Below are 17,776 nucleotides of genomic sequence, written 5' to 3'. Positions count from 1 at the left end.
GCACTGCATTTGTTCTTTATATTTTAACATTGTTAAAATTGCTTATGTATAGGTCTGATGTGTGTCTTAAGCACTACACAATCAGGATAATGAAGTTATACTCCAGCAAAATAGGTTCAAGGTCAAGAAGCACATACAGAATTAGTATATAAAGTGCACTGGATCATAAGGCACACTGTCAACTTACAGGGAAAATAAAGGCTTTTAAGTGGACCTTATAGTTACCCACGGTACCTGGGTCCTTATAATGATATAAAATATTAATTTAGCCCTAATTTCTTTTAGTTGTCAAATAATGTCAGCAAAACAAAAATGTTACTTCACAATTTAAAATAATTATAGAAAAATGTCAGAATTTCCACTGATTGCTCTAACAGAACTTTTTTTTTTTTTTTTTTTTTTTAAATATTTTTTGACAATATAGCATGTCATTTGTGTGTTTGCCCCACTGTGTTGACATTTCAGAAGGTGCAACAGTCTAGACAGTGCTCTGCTGAATTAAACATCAAGGCAACGAAGAAACCAATTTAGCAGCTTCACCTCTCAGTTAGGAGCAAAGCTGTTTCTGTAGCCAAAGGTTTATTGGGCTTGAAAACACATTACAGGCAACAAACTCGGAAGCTTTGTTTGTCTTGCTGTGGAAAAGACAGAAAATGTACAGTGCTTGTAACAACAATGAATGAAAGAGCGCAGTGAAGGGAGTACAAGCAGTTCAAGCTCACAGCAGTGTGTCGAGCAGGTACACTGAAGAACGTGAGAATCAGTATGACTCAGCACAGTTTCTTTTAGTCTATAAAAGCTCACAATCACAGCGAATGGTACTAACCTGATGCAAAGAATGGTTGTGCCTACGAGCCTGGCTCTGTCTTGTTATGAAGGTGGAGAGCTTGTAATGGTTGAGTAGGCAGATGATCACCACGACCATGACTGTCATCACCACAATGATGATGATGATCTGAACAAACTCCAGTTCAGCTGCACACACAAACAAGAGAGAGAAAGACACATTATAAAGAGGTTCTTGTTGATCAAAAAAAAAGAAAAAAAAAAGAATGTACATCTATTCTATATAAGTAGGCTAACAAAGCTGACGAGAATGCAGTTTCCACTGCATTGTTCAGTTAAACCAACAACAGGTGACTGCATTGAGATTTCAATCAGAAACAATGGATATGTTGCTTTATATACTTTATTAACACAAGTTCAGGATTTTTTTTCATTGGCCAAGAAAAGTGAATACACCAATTTTCTTTTGCAGTGTCAAATTTGTGGTCTAATACAACTTGGTTGTTTTAATGGTTCCTTACCAGCAGGGGGTAGCATAAGTCAAACGCAACAGTAGCCTGTGTGGTGGCACAGATGGGAAAACTTGGGAGAGGGCCTCTATTCTCAACCACAGAAAGACCAGACTTTGAACATGCTTGCTTCACCCACTGTCCATAGTAAAAGCAAAACAACAACAACAAAACATGCATGCATACATCGTGTACTGAACCAGAATGGATACATAATTTGAATGACATTTACAAATGCAAAATACATCTACACTGCTGGCCAGAAGTATTGGCACCCCTGCAATTTTGTCAGATAATGCTCAATTTCTCCCAGAAAATGATTGCAATTACAAATGCTTTGGTAGTAATATCTTCATTTATTTTGCTTGCAATGAGAAAACACAAAAGAGAATGGGAAAAAAAAAAAAAATCTATTATCATTTTCCACATAACTCCAAAAATGGGCCGGACAAAAGTATTGGCACCCTTTGAAAAATCATGTGATGCTTCTCTAATTTGTTTAACCACCACCTGTTACTTACCTGTGGCACATAACAGGTGGTGGCGATAACTAAATTACACTTGCAGCCAGTTAAAATGGATTAAAGTTGACTCAACCTCTGTCCTGTGTCCTTGTGTGTACCACATTGAGCATGGAGAAAAGAAAGACCAAAAAACTGTCTGAGGACTTGAGAACCAAAATTGTGAGGAAGCATGGGCAATCTCAAGGCTACAAGTCCACTCTAAAGACCTGAATGATCCTGTGTCTACCGTGCACAGTGTCATCAATAAGTGTAAAGCCCATGGCACTGTGGCTAACCTCCCTAGATGTGGACGGAATAGAAAAATTGACGAGAGATTTTAACAAAAGATTGTGTGGATGGTGGATAAAGAACTTCGACTAACATCCAAACAAGTTAACGCTGTCCTGCAGTCTGAGGGTAAAACAGTGTCAACCTGTACTATCAGTACAGGAAGACCTCACTTCTGACCCAGAGACATAAAAAAGCCAAGCTGGAGTTTGCCAAAACTTACCTGAGAAAGCCGAAAACATTTTTGGAAGAATGTTCTCTGGTCAGATCAGACAAAAGTAGGGCTTAGAGTTTACAGGGAAAAAAAACCAAAAATGAGGCCTTCAAAGAAAAGAACACGGTCCCCACAGTCAAACATGGCGGAGGTTCGCTGATGTTTTGGAGTTGCTTTGCTGCCTCTGACACTGGACTGCTTGACTGTGTGCATGGCATTATGAAGTCTGAAGACAACCAACAAATTTTGCAGCATAATGTAGGGCCCAGTGTGAGAAAGCTGGGTCTCCCATAGGTCATGGGTCTTCCAGCAGAACAATGACCCAAAACACACTTCAAAAAGCACAAGAAAATGGTTTGAGAGAAAGCACTGGAGACTTCTAAAGTGGCCAGCAATGAGTCCAGCCCTGAAAACCATAGAACACCTATGGAGAGATCTGAAAATGGCACCCTTCAAATCTCAGGGACCTGGAGCAGTTGACAAAAGAAGGATGGTCTAAAATTCCAGCAGAGCATTGTAAGAAAATCAGTGATGGATAGCGATAGCGGTTGTTCGGAGTTATTTTGTCTAAAGGTTGTGCTAACAATTATTAGGCCGAGGGTGCCAATACTTTTGTCAGTCCCTTTTTTGGAATATTAATGATTTCATTTTTTTTTCATTCTGTTTTGTGTTTTTTTCATTGCCAGCAAAATAAATGAAGATATCACTACCAAAGCATTTGTAATTTCAATCATTTTCTGGGAAAAATTGAGGATTATCTGACAGAATTGCAGGGGTGCCAATACTTTTGGCCAGCAGTGTATTGATGAATTAACTTGAATGAACAAATTGAACATTTCTGTATTAATAACGTAACTCCAGTCCAGTGTGTGTAACCATGTTTTCACACAAAAAGTCAGGTGAGAGAGGCAACAAAATTAAGTATTTATTTGTCCTGTCTTCATAATACTTGATCAATCAAATGAAACAGAATTCCCGAGGTAAAAGTTTGTTTTAATTAAAAAAAAAAAAAAAAAAAAAAAAAAAAGAATCAACAATGGTATAATTGGTGCAATTAACTACTTCAGTGCCTTTGACAATGATAGACTGCCAATCATGTGGCTCTTCATCCTTTTGCTAGGAATTTCAAATTAGTTTGTCACTTGTAACTGTGTGTTCCAACCAGTATCAATCATTAAGGGGTTATCTGCTCCATCTCATTTGTGCGTGTTCTCGTCACAGACACACTGTGATGCACGCATCAAGCATGAGTGTCATGTGTTTCGCAGAAACCAAGTCACATAGGCTTCTTGTAAGCCTGGTATAAATATCACGTCCTCTGTTCATCTGATGTTGAAAAAGTGTCAAGGCTAGAGTCAATTGGAAGAAAACAAGAAACTAATGCAAAAAAAAACCTAGAGTGACAGCAGTTGAAAGCCTCATCTCAAAACATTTGAGAGGAAGGAAGCTACAGGAGGAGTTAAGAGAGGAAGGAAGGATGGAGAGCATTTGTATCAAAGAAATAAGGAAGTGAAGGGGAATGCCTTTAATGCTGAAAAACACTGCATGCACCCAGCTCAGAGGCTCCAGAACATAGTGTGCACGACTTATTCCGGCAGTGGCCAAGAGAACACTGTGTGCTGGCAGTCTGCATTACCAGCACCAGTCAGATGTTATTACAACAGTAATCCACTTGTCAAAACAATATCAGTCTGATGTCTGCAGTAACCTTTTTTCTTGAAGCAGTCTGAATTTTGCATTGCAAGGCAGCCTTCCTGATTTCCTTTCTCTTGCTGCAGCAAGGCTACTAAGATGAATTCAAACATATGAACGTGATCTACTGTGGAAGGCGTTAACTTAAAAAAAAATTTTTTTTTTTAAATGTCTTTTTGACCTAAGCCACTACCAAAGAAGCTGACAACTCCAATGAACCCGATCAGCTTCTTTGACACCATGGATGTCCTTCGTGAATTTTTAGTCTCTAGATATGTTTAATGCTCAAGAAGTACAATCAACAAGGTTACATACAGTATAAATGTTTCATGAAATGCCACGGATTTGTCTTCTTGGGAGTATGATAGCATTCGTTGTACCTGGCGCACTGACTAGGGTTGCAACTAACGATTATTTTCATACTCGATTAATCGGATAAATGTAACATTTTCCAATTATCTTCACAATTTAACTTGTTTTAGGCATGTTGTAAGTAACAATGAAGACAAAATGGATGACTATTTCCTTCAAAAATAATATTTTATTACAGCTTCCTGACTTAACTGTAGTCTACAACTGCACTGTTTTAAGTATATACAACTTGTTAAAGTTTGAAATAAAAGTTCGGAGTATAAAACAGAAAACAGTTCTCAGTACACAAATCAGCCAAAAGTCCTGTTCATTAGAATTTAAAAAATGCTGCTGATTGACATTTTTATTTTTTGTGGACAAAGCGCTGATATAAATTGTGTCAATGACTAATTAATTTTCTTTAAACAAACTAAACAACAAAATCGAATAAGGAGGAGGCAGACTAAAGCTGTAAAGCTTACAGTTAGAGGTTTAGCGAACGTACTTATGGTGAACATTTAAAAAATAAAAGCCAGTCATGTTCGTCATATAAATAACGATTTCTGGAGTTAATCCCACATACTTCAGAATTCAGATTATACACTAAGAATAGCTTTAAAATGACATCCTTTATGAAAAATCTGATTAGCAATGAATAATTATTACCATTATATATAGTAGTATACTACAATATTAATGCCATTTTTTTTTTAAGAATTGTTTTGAATCACGTTGGAAAGGCGAAGTCAGTGTTCTGAATGTGTTTACATTCCATTCTTTTGCACTAGTTAATGCTATCAGCATTTGACCTCATTGTTTATTTGTGACTTATTATTGTTATGTGTTTATTTGTACTTTAATAAGAATTTAAATGCCCCAAAATGTTTTTGTGGATTAATAGGCGTCAACAAAAACTTAATTGCTAAATTAGTTTAAAAAAAATATATATATATATATATATATATATATATATATTAGGGCTGTCAAACGATTAAAAATTTTAATCGAGTTAATTACAGCTTAAAAATTAATTAATCGTAATTAATCGCAATTAATCGCAATTCAAACCATCTATAAAATATGTAGGGCTGTCAAATGATTAAAATTTTTAATCGAGTTAATTACAGCTTAAAAATTAATTAATCGTAATTAATCGCAATTAATCGCAATTCAAACCATCTATAAAATATGCCATATTTTTCTGTAAATTATTGTTGGAATGGAAAGATAAGACACAAGATGGATATATACATTCAACATACGGTACATAAGGACTATTTGTTTATTATAACAATAAATCAACAAGATGGCATTAACATTATTAACATTCTGTTAAAGCGATCCATGGATAGAAAGACGTGTAGTTCGTAAAGATAAATGTGAGTACAAGTTAGAGAAATTTTATATTAAAACCCCTCTTAATATTTTCGTTTTAATAAAATTTGTAAAATTTTCAATCAAAAAATAAACTAGTAGCCCGCCATTGTTGCTGTCAATAATTACTTACACAATGCTCATGGGTAATGCTCAGCCTATTAAAATCAGTCGCACCCAAGCGCCAGCAGAGGGCTGCAAAACTCCATAAAACACAACAAGTGAGCGTTTCACTGTGTACTGCCATTTAAATCTCTCTGAGCGGAGCATCTGCGTTAATTGCGTCAAATATTTTAACGTGATTAATTAAAAAAATTAATTAACGCCCGTTAACGCGATAATTTTGACAGCCCTAAAAATATGCCATATTTTTCTGTAAATTATATATATATATTCTGTAAAATAAATTGTTGGAATGGAAAGATAAGACACAAGATGGATATATATACATTCAACATACGGTACATAAGGACTGTAGTGGGCATTTCACTCTACTGTCATTTAAATCTGTCTATGCTGTCCTCACTCCGAAGCGTCTACTTTTTCCAAAGCTAGACAGCTAGTGAACAACGCCTTAATAATCAGACTTCTTCCTTTTTCATCTGATTTATTAATAAAATGGTCTCAAACCATTGTCCTCTTTAGACTGTCGTAAAACTACAAAATAAAAGTACACAAGCATTGCATTAACAACAACGTTAGCTTAGCACGCTATACAGGCTCACTAAACATAAACAAAAAGAGTCTCATACAAAAAATCTAACATTTCGCTTACTAACATAATATGTACATTCTTTACAACAACCATACTTACGGACAAATCTTGTCCAAGGATCATATAAGCACAACATGACAATGTAGGCGTCAGCCCGAGACGTCGTGCAGCCATATTGAACTGGCAAGAAAACAATAAACCATGTCGCAAAGCGACCACAAGACTTCGCTGTTAGACAGCACAAAAAGCCTTGCTGTAAAACTTACCAAAAGCAGAATACTGTCTGAGCAAGACATGTGCATTAATTGCGTCAAATATTTTAACGTGATTAATTTAAAAAATTAATTACCGCCCGTTAACGCGATAATTTTGACAGCCCTAATGTGTGTGTGTATATATATATATATATATGTATATAATATACACATAAGATTAGTTGACTAATTGTAAAAATAGTCGGCCGACTAATCGGGAGAAAATTAGTCGTTTGGGACAGCCCTACAAATATTACGTGAAAACAAAAGTGTGATAGCAAAATATATCGTGGCCTCATATGTCATTTTGTAGATGAGAGGGTCAGGGAGAGAGAAAGTAAGAGAGTGAGTGAGAGAGAGGTTGTTGAGGGCCAACAAGAGGTCAAACAGTTCAACGGAGCAGTCAGTGCAAAGAGTCGGTCAATAAAGAGCAGCCACAGACTGTTTGTGGACACATTCAAACCTGTCTGTTACTTCAATACCAAATAAGAGCAGATGACGGTCATGTAGTTTTTGGTGTATTGTTTGCATTCAAGCAAAACTAAATATTGTTTTAATGTAGCGGTGAAACAATTAATTGATTAATCGGCAACTAACCATGAGCAAATTAATCGACAACTATTTTGATAACCAATTAATCGTTTTGGACCTTCTTCACCTTAAACTTGTCTAAATTCTTGGAATTATAATATACTACGACTAATAATAATTATTAAAGCACCCATCGTTCTACAAAGGGAGGAAATATATGTATATTTTGTACTTTGTTGTATAATTTGTGATCTTATAGGGCTTGATATAGAACTATCATTGCACTGCATAGCAGAAATTGCAGCTACAGTGTATCACAAAAGTGAGAACACCCCTCGCATTTCTGCAGATATTTAAGTATATCTTTTCATGGGACACCACTGATAAAATGACACTTTGACACAATGAAAAGTAGTCTTTGTGCAGCTTATATAATAGAGTTAATTTATTTTCCCCTCAAAATAACTCAAAATATAGCCATTAATATCCCAACCCCTGGCAACAAAAGTGAGTACACCGCATGGGAACTACGTACATCCCTAAATGTCCAAATTGAGTACTGCGTGTCATTTTCCCTCCAAGATGTCATGTGACTCGTTATGGGAGTGCTGTTAGCATTGTTGAAGAGATTGAAGAGGAGGACGCCTCTTCTGAAGACTGTACACAAGAAAGCCCGCAAACAGTTTGCTGAAGACATGTCAACAAAGCGCATGGATTACTGGAACCATATCCTATGGTCTGATGAGACGGGCAGGCTTTCTTGTGTACCGTCTTCAGAAGAGGCTTCCTCCTGGGCTGGCAGCCATGCACACCAATTTGATGCAGAGTGCGGCGTATGGTCTGAGCACTAATAGGCTGACCCCCCGCCTCTTTAATCTCTGCAGCTATACTGACAGCACTCCTGTAACAAGTCACATGACATTTTGGAGCGAAAATGACAAGCAGTAATCAATTTGGATATTTAGGGATGTACGTAGTTTCTAAGGGGTGTACTCACTTTTGTTGCCAGGGGTTTAGATATTAATGGCTATATTTTGAGGGGAAAATAAATTAACTGTATTATATAAACTGAATACAGACTACTTTTCATTGTGTCAAATTGTCATTTTGTCAGTGTTGTCCCATGAAAAGATATACTTAAGTACAGTAGCTGCAGAAATGCGAGGGGTGTACTCACTTTTGTGATACACTGTACATTAAATAACTGAAAGTAGAGTCAATTCCTTTTTAGAAACTCAGACTAATAAAGGTAATCCGACTAAATTTGGACCTGAATAGAAAATTAAGATTACAACTATCTATACAGCTATATTTTAAACAGGGATATTGGAGCGTCATAAAAAAACAAAAAAAACAAAGCATCAGCGCTTGCATCTTGTATTAGACCTTAGTTACTGTCAAAACCAGCCTGTCAGGTTCTGTTTGTCAGTTTTTCCCAGAATCATAAGGCTGAGTTCAGTAGATGTATGCAGAATGTGGAGCTTCATTCAGCATGCAGAGAATGGACCATTAGCCACCTGCTAATTTCAGATAATCAGACAGACTAAATCCCGCCATTAGAGCCAAACAGTACACAGCCCCAAAAGCCAATACAGCAGTTTAAGGGATCATTGTAACAGATGGCAAATCAGGAAAATGCAGCCCATCAGTACATCACACAGATTGACCATTCTGGAATAGAAAACAGGGAAACCTTGTTGCACTGACTGGTGATTGTGTCTTCTAAATAAACCAATCTGTAAGTCAATAACTTCTTAATGCAGATCATTTCTTCTGTAACTATTGTCTATTTCCTGGTACATCTGAGAGTTATAAAATAACCATCAATGTTCCACCCAGCGATCAATGCAACACTGTGAAATGCAGCACTTTCATTTTTTTCTTGAAATTAAACGTACTTAGTCCTGTATAGCTACGCCGATTCTCAAGTTTCAGGCATGCGACCTAATTTCACTTCTTCTCAACAAACCTGCTCTACAAAACATCCAAAAAGTTAACTGAGGCAGCGACCAAAAATAATGGATGCTTTCTTTGCTTAAACTTGGTTCTCTTGAGAGATCCAGCTAAGCTAGAAGCCTGCTGAGTTCACAGCCTGCTGCCCACCATACACACACACGCGCACGCACGGCCCTGTCTGGTGCCACTGCCGTTACCATGGTAACACTTCAGCATGGTGCTGTGATCAACAAGGCCCGGAGCTGCCGGGGCACCATGGCAGCGACCTAGCTGGCATGCACACTCACGCAGTGGCGCCGAGAAATAGAAGATGGTAAGATAGTTGCAGTGAAGAGCGCCCACACTTAAAAAGATTGCACAAGTTAAAGGAAATGGCAATGGTAGGAGAGTGACACAAAGCATAACCGCAAAGGTACAACAGAGCATTTACGCACACACATACACCTCACTTTTCCCTAGGGAGCAGTTCTCTGCCACGTCTAGACGTCTAGCATCAGCCTTGGAGAAACTATTGCTCTCAGCCCATGTGAGGATGAATGTGTGATACAGCACACATGAGAACTCAGCCTCCCATAGCGCAGTTAGTTTACCCTAACTACCTAGTTTGGTACAGTTCAACCAATACAAAGGGCTTGATTACGCAAAGATTGTACAGTATGTGTGTGTATCATAATAAAAAAAAAAAAAAAATTTACAAGTATCACTGGGGCTGGAAAGAGAGTGACACAAGGGGATTTTGAAAAAGGACTGTTACAAGAGGGGGGAGGGAAGACGAAGAGAGAGACAGTGCGATAGAAGGTGCTAGACATGCAAAATCGACTCAAGGCATCTGAACAAATAATTACAGCTCTGCTTTCTTTATGTCTGCTTTCTCTTTCTTTAGTTCTTCCTGGCTCACTTCAGAGAAATCGGATGAACCTTTAATGCCACGCTGTATACACTAAATAGTAGAGGAGTACGACATTTCCGATTCTTAGATTATTCGTGATTCGGCCGTGGAAGATTCGAGAACGATTAACAAACATCCATATTCCGATTATTGAACTATACCAGGTAAAGCGGAAATAAGACACAGTCAGCACGGTCTTCGGGATGAAATTAGGAACGGACAGAGAGTAAATACCATGTTCAACTCATGCCACTAGATAAAAAAAAACAAACAAAAAAAACAATATTACCTAACTGCAGCCGTCAGCCGCTACAAACAGTGTCCAGTTGCTACAGACATACAGCAACATACGGCTATGGTAGATATCATATATGTAGAATTAGATGTCAAATGACAGACGACGGCCGCCTTAGAACATGTACCAAGAACTAGATGCGAAATGACAGACTTGCCCGCACTAGTAAACAGGCGCCATCTTAAAGCAGTAGACTTCTCTAGAAGGCTCTGTTATAGCGAACCTAATTACCTTTTATCTAAAATACACATAAATTGGCAAAATCTTGACTTGAATCTATCTTTATATGATGAAACAGTTTTAAAACTTTCACATGTCGAAAGTAGACAGAAGGGAAATTATGGACTAACGGGTGCAATTTTGACAATTTCAACGGTTGATTCACAACATTAAAATAATTGAATGTAGTTTAAAGAGCATATGACACCAGAAAAAAAGTCTTAAATGGCATTATTATGTGAATTAGAATCATATTTTGAGACGATTCGACTATATACAACAATTTAGCAAAGCGCAGATGACGAGAAATTAGTCTTTTAATCTGCCGGTTAGCCACGCCTACCATTATAGGGCTTTAGCGTCCCCAACAGGTGGATGACGTCAGCGGTAGACTAGGCTCATCGGTTTTACTATTCAGCCCATTGAGGGGGAATTGTTCAGAACGAGGAAAACGCGACGAAGAGAGCTGCAAAATGTCATTGTTTCAGTCTCTCTACTCCCAATATTTTTACAGGATATTCTTTTTATCCAAGTATTTTTCCCCAATAGCTATATAAATGGCTTGAGAAGGACCAGTCAGCCCGTCGAGGGGGAACTATTCACAATGAGGAAAACGCGACGAAGAGAGCGGCAAAATGTCATTGTTTCTGTCTCTTTACTTCAATATTTTTACAGGATATTCTTTTTACCCAAGTACTTTCCCCAATTGCTAAATAAATGGCATGGTCATGACAAATAACAATCTTGTGCTAAATGGAATATAAAATAATAAAAATCCATTTATTCAAGACGAAATGGCAAAATTACTCCATAATGGTCAAAACAGTCGACTTCACCTTTACTGTCACACCTCCCGAACGATATTTTATGACACCTAAATCGGACATATGTAATTTCCCTTCCCCGGCTTCGGAGAATGTAAACAGACCAGAAGGAGTGACAGCTAGCCGACATGCTAACCCGAACCGAGGGATGTTTCAAAGTCTTCGAAGTGGAAAATCACACATAACTAGCCTGGATTATTTGACATGACGACCCGGTTGTCGAGTTTCTTTGCGGATCGGCAAACCGCCCGGCGGAGAGCAATTTACAGTTCGTTCCCTGGAGGAGGGTGGCTGGAGTTGTTGTGTAGCTAACGCGCTAACAGCTAACTGCTAATGAGCATGAGGATAGCTTTTTACATGCCTATCAATGATCAAACGTAAGTAGTCCTTTATTTAAAGGAATTTTATAGTGTTTACTTTGTAATCACTGTATTCGTATTTGACATAATACAAAACAAGATGTTTACTCACTTCCTTGTAAGTCCAATGGTCCCACAGTAAATATCCACGGTGAATGGGAACCTTTTGAAACTCCAAAAAGGCGCATACGCCTCTCCCGCATACAGAATGATTTTTCTGCAGCCGTTTGGCTGGCGTGATGCAAAAAAATAAAAGTATTAATCCGCAAAATCAGCTGAATCCTTCGTCCTCATACACAACAGTACACTGTATAGTGAAGAGAACGTCTTCTACCGTACACGTCACTTCTACCGTACACGTCACAGCGCCCTCCTCCTCAATGCAAGACCGAAGCCGGAAGTCACTCATTTTCATGGCGCGGGATTCAAAAAACTAAATAAATATAGCGATCGCTTCCACACACATCCAAGCGGTCCATATCATTCAGGGGCATAAAATACCGCGTGTATTATGAAATAAACATGCTTTTTCGTGTCACAGGCACTTTAAAGCTTCTGATACAGAATGGGGACTTGAGTATTTTATTTACTGTTTTTATAACTTGATACTGAAATAGTAGTTTGGTTTAGCCTGAGAGGATTTTTGAACAATTCTGGAACTAATGTACAAAACATTAAAAGAGGGAGGGGGCGGGGGGGGGGGGGGGAGTACATCAATAATCGATTTATAATCGAATCGGAGCCTCTGAATCGTAATCGAATCGTTAGGTGCCCAAAGATTCCCACCTCTACTGAATAGGGTTGGGCCCATGAGAATAAAAACATTGTCAGTCAACAAGTGGCAAAGCCTTATTTTGAGCTGTTCGTACATTTTTTGAAGAGGGGGTGGGGGGGCTGATTTCATGACCTGCTGCCCTCAGATTGATTGTCAAAACTGTAATCTCGCCGGATGAATTTAGGAAAATCCACAAGGGACTAAATATCTCTCCCCACAAGAATAAAAACCGTACTATACACAGCCAAAGAAAAGCTCTCAATTTACCTGTTTATTTACGTCTACAGTCTCTACCAACAGAAAGAACAAAATCTGGAATGCAAGTGGCCGAAATGAGTTCCCTCCGCAAGGGGATCCTGCTGTGCCATATGGAAAAACCAACAACTTCTTTTTCGATACCTTTAATAAGTTAATCACTGCTATTTGAGCAGATCGACCTCTAAAGATATTAAAGATGAAAAGATATCAAACAGTTTTCCTTTCATCAAATGAATTTGCTGTTGCATAACACTGATGAGTAAACAAATCTGTTGAGTTTACCACTGGGTTTCCATGAATCAACTAATTCCATATGGTATGGTGAGTCACAGCTGTCTTTTTTTTTCTTAAGAGGCGGGGACCAAGTCAAGTTCAGACATACCACAGAATGTGCAACAAGCTCCTTCTTGGGATGGTCCAAAATGTGACCGTTACCCAACATGCAAGTACAGTCGTGCTTTGACATACGATCCTTTCGACATCTGACGTAAAATTTGACTCGTTAGTCCAACATATGACCACCAGTGTTGTTAATCTTACTTTAAAAAAGTAATTAATTACAGTAACAAATTACTTCTCCCAAAAAGTGATTGAGTTAGTAACTCAATTACCTGAATGTAAGAGTAATTGGTTAATTGGCAAAGTAACTGGTGTTACTGTTCGGTTTTTTTTTTTCATTCTCTCCCCAAAAAAACATAGTAACCTTTGCTATGTTTGGAAGTCAATGTTGAAAATCGATCGCTAAAGTTGTTAAAATTGCTCCCGTTATTGCGTTTCTTCCCTTCTGTCTACTTTCGACATGTGAAAGTTTTAAAACTATTTCATGATTTAAAGACAGATTCAAGTCAAGATCTTCCTGTATTAGGAGTACAGTATTTACTTAGAACTACTTAACTAAAAGTTACTTAGGTTCGCTACGAAGGTTCTCTACAAAAGAGCCTTCCTGAGAAGTCTACTGCTTTAAGATGGCAGCTGTTTACTAACGCCGGCGAGTCTGTCATTTTGCATCTAGTTCTAATGTACATGTGATATCTACCGTAGCATCATGTGGGTGTAGTTTGTAGGCTATCGGCTACAGTCAGGTATTATTGGAGCCACCTAGCATCGCGTTTGCAATGGCGTCACAACTCCCTTCCCTCTTCTTCACTCCCTCCTTGCTGTCTCTTCTCCGTGAGTCCGTATCTCTCAGACTTTTCTCGCGTCATTCAACCAACGTAGTAAGTTGTAGTAACGCACGCATTTACATCCTTAGTAATGGTAACGGTGTTGCCAAGATGAGAAAAGTAATTAATTAGATTATTCACTACTGAAAAAAATAATGCCGTTAGTAACGGCACTATTAACAACACTCATGACGACATGATCGAAATACGACAATTTATGACAGCGTCTCAATTTCATTGTTTTCCTGCAAGACGGGACCCATAGGTCCCAAGAAGGTTAGTGCAGGTGGTGAAAAAAGGAAAAAAGAGACGTTTAGCATTGAAATTAGATAAAAATGTGGTGTGTGCGTCAGTGAACTGTCTCGACAATACAACCGGAATATGTCTATGGTCTTGACGGTCTTCTTCTGACCTCCGTTCACCCGGCTATTATAAGTTAAGGTGACAATTATGATTACTGTAACATCGGCAAGGAAGTCGCTGGGCTTCGCCAGGTTTCAAATCATTTATGTCAGAACTTGTACAACACAACACCACTACTGTCCACCGTAGACGACGCCAACAAAAACAGAACATGAAAAGTGAAAGCAAAAACTTTAGCACACCTCTCTCACTCTCTTGTCAGTCTGTTCAGGAACAGCATGCAAAACACAAACGCAACATTAAACCCGATTCGTTAATAGTAATAATTATTATTACATTATTATTCCGATTTCCATTTATCATTTATTTGTTTTGCTATGTGTAGTTTTATTTGTAATTGTACCAGCAGTATTTATTAAGGATTTAGTGTAAGTTTTTGAGCTGTAGAACGAATTAATCAAATTAGAATGTATTCTTATGGGAAAATCCTGCTCGACATGCGAACATTTTAACTTACAGACCAGGTCCTAGAGCTAATTATATTCGTATGTACAGTAGAGGTACCACTTTTTCGCTGCTCGCAACTATTTAATTATTATTTTTAAACTTTTTTTTTTTTTTTTTTACAAGGAAAACAAAACATTCAGAGACTGAGGGATTGGTCAACCATTGTCCAAGAGAAGGTACATGTAAATTGCTTGGATTGGAAAACACACAGCCAACATCCTCTTTCTCACCAGGTCATCAGGTCAGTCTATCACCATTCTTATGTATTTTTTTAAATGTATTGTTCATTGCAAAAAAATGGTACCGTTTTTTTTTTTTTTTTTTTTTTTTTTTGTTCCCAACATGATTAAGCAATGCTCAAATAATAACAACTGTCAATATCATAGTGCAAGTCAAAATGAAGCCACATACTTATATTGCTATAAGCTGGAAAATTGTTAGTCTACCAGTTGTGTAAGCACTGTATATAAAAACCTTTGATTGTATTCACAGGACATCTGAATAAAAAATGCATTTTACAGAATGCATTTTCCACATTTTGTCTGAGTACCAATTAAGTTCACTTTTTGCTGAAGTAGGCTGATATGAGACCCAATGCTGAGCTGGCAATATACTTCCCTTGCCTCCTGAAAATGACTTACAGATCTGCACAGTCTCCATTTGCATGAATAGAACATGAGCAAAGATTTTCTAAAATGTAAGGCTAACTTATTATGAATATTAAAAATTCATCTAATATTATCAACATTTCAATACTGCAATATTTATGAACTGCAGTAAAGCAGAGAGGTGATTTGTTAATGTAAAGTACAAAATGAATTTATCTTGTCAGTGAGGTGACCCGCACTTGGCTGCCTCAACATGCGCCCGCAGAGTCAAACACACAAACAATTGGCACACACACTCTTGCGCAGCCAAAGCCCGTCTCCCAGGTGTGTGTGCACGTTTTGTTTGTGTGTGTGCCGGTGCGCATGCATGTGTACATTATCGGAACTAGACAGACAGGATAGTGTCTAGACACCCCCTCCTTCCCCCACCTTCACTGAGTGATTGAACCAGACTGGAAGGGTCAGACTAATGTCAGGGTTAGAAAGAGTGTGTGTATTGTATACGTGTTGATCATGGTAAGCCTTGGTCACAGTGTGAGTGGGGGTGTATTGAGGTAGCGGGTCATGCATTTTTATCTTCAAGGGGCTAACTTGTTGATTGTAACTTCTATGGTATGAATGAGGTTTTTGCACACAGATTTTATTTCAGGGGCAGATTACGCTAACTTCACATACACACACACACAGAGAAAAAAAGCATACTGCACATCTTTTCACATCAGGGTAAAAAAATATTCTAAGAAATATTTTTAAATGGTATTTTACAGTATAATTCTACAAGAAAACTCATTTAAAGATTTTCAAGCCAATTTGACCATCCACAAGGCTAAAAATGCAAAATGAAATGACGGTCTCATATTCGGATGTCTCTCTTCCTTAATATGACATTTTAGATGTACATATATGCATGCACTAGAGGTGTGCGAAATTTCCGATTCTTAAGTTATTCGCGATTCAGCCGTGGAAGATTGGAGAACGATTCACAAACATCCAAATTCCGATTATTGAAATATGCCATGTAAAGGGGAACTAAAACACAGTCAGAGTGGTCTTCGGGACGCCATGAGGAACGGACCGAGAGTAAACATCATGCTCAACTCATGCCGTTAGATTAAAAAAAAAAAAAATACCTGACTGCAGCCGACAGCCGCTACAAATTACTAGGAGTGTGCCATCTTAGGCACACCATGATTCGATTCAGATTCAGGGTGCTACCATTAGATTATTGTACAATGATCACGGTATTGACGATGACCACGTTTATCACGATTATCGATGCATCGTACATGAATAATTAATTAAATAACAAATTCATGGCCATTATTTATTTATAATATCCTAATGATTCAACAAGAACGATGGAAACACGCCCATACAACAAAAAGGTTGCCCTTAAACTGGTTTTCTTATCAACACACTCAGGACATTTTTCAATTGACATGACTTGAAACTACTGCTGAAAAACTGAAAGACAAGGAGCAACGAACTATCTCTCTTCCCCTCTAGCTCTAAAAAATAACTTGCGCGCAGAAGCGCGACCACCGGGTCCCTGCCTGTCTCATACACAAATTTATTTTCCAGTCTTTTGAAAAAGAGTAAATCTCTCGCTCAGTAAGCGGCAGCATCCATCATAACGTTGTGCGGGCGTCCGTTAAAGGTGTCCGGGCGGCAGATGTATCTTGAATTTTGTTCCGCTACAAGCGACTGTCATAAAGTTATGAGGCAAAAAGCATCGTTTTTTTAACCTTTATGAATCTTAATCAAATCGTCACGTGTCAAATCGCGATGCATCTAATAAACGATTTTTTGGAACTCCATTACAAACTACGCCCACATAATGCTATGGTAGATATCACTTGTATAAAGAACTAGTTGTGAAATGACAGACTCACTGGCATTAGTAAACAGCCGCCATCTTAAAGCAGTAGACTTCTCTGGAAGGATGTTGTAGCGCACCTTCCGAGCGAACCTAATTAACTTTTTATCTAAAATACTCATAAATCGGCAAAATCTTGACTTGAATCCATCTTTAAATGATGAAACAGTTTTAAAACTTTCACATGTCGAAAGTAGACAGAAGGGAAATTATGGAATAACGGGAGCAATTTAAACAACTTTAACGGTTGATTCACAACACTAAATTAATTGACTGTAGTTTAAAGCTGCTGATACAGAATGGGTACTTAGTATTTACTGTTTTGAACGGTTAACTTGATACTGAAATAGTCGTTTATTTAAGCCTCAGAGGATTTTTGTACCTAATGTACGAAAGCCGCTAATAGCTGGGGGATGGGGTGCATCCAAAAATCGGTTTATAATCTAATCATAGCCTCTGAATCGTAA

The 17,776-nt window shown here is 38.0% G+C and overlaps 1 protein-coding gene across 3 annotated transcripts in view; it reads right to left on the bottom strand.

Annotated features, from left to right (window-relative positions):
* Positions 1 to 17,776, bottom strand: part of LOC130914511 (low-density lipoprotein receptor class A domain-containing protein 4-like) — a 450,713-nt gene that overhangs the window by 41,163 nt on the left and 391,774 nt on the right. For all 3 annotated transcript variants that reach the window (XM_057833769.1, XM_057833770.1, XM_057833771.1), the window contains one exon: positions 827 to 975. In XM_057833769.1, coding sequence (XP_057689752.1) covers positions 827 to 975 — 149 coding nt within the window. The remainder of the gene's footprint in view (positions 1 to 826; positions 976 to 17,776) is intronic.

This window comes from Corythoichthys intestinalis, chromosome 4 (assembly GCF_030265065.1).
Source record: "Corythoichthys intestinalis isolate RoL2023-P3 chromosome 4, ASM3026506v1, whole genome shotgun sequence".
NCBI classification, from domain to species: Eukaryota; Metazoa; Chordata; class Actinopteri; order Syngnathiformes; family Syngnathidae; genus Corythoichthys; species Corythoichthys intestinalis.
This window is presented reverse-complemented; position numbering and strand designations above follow the sequence as displayed.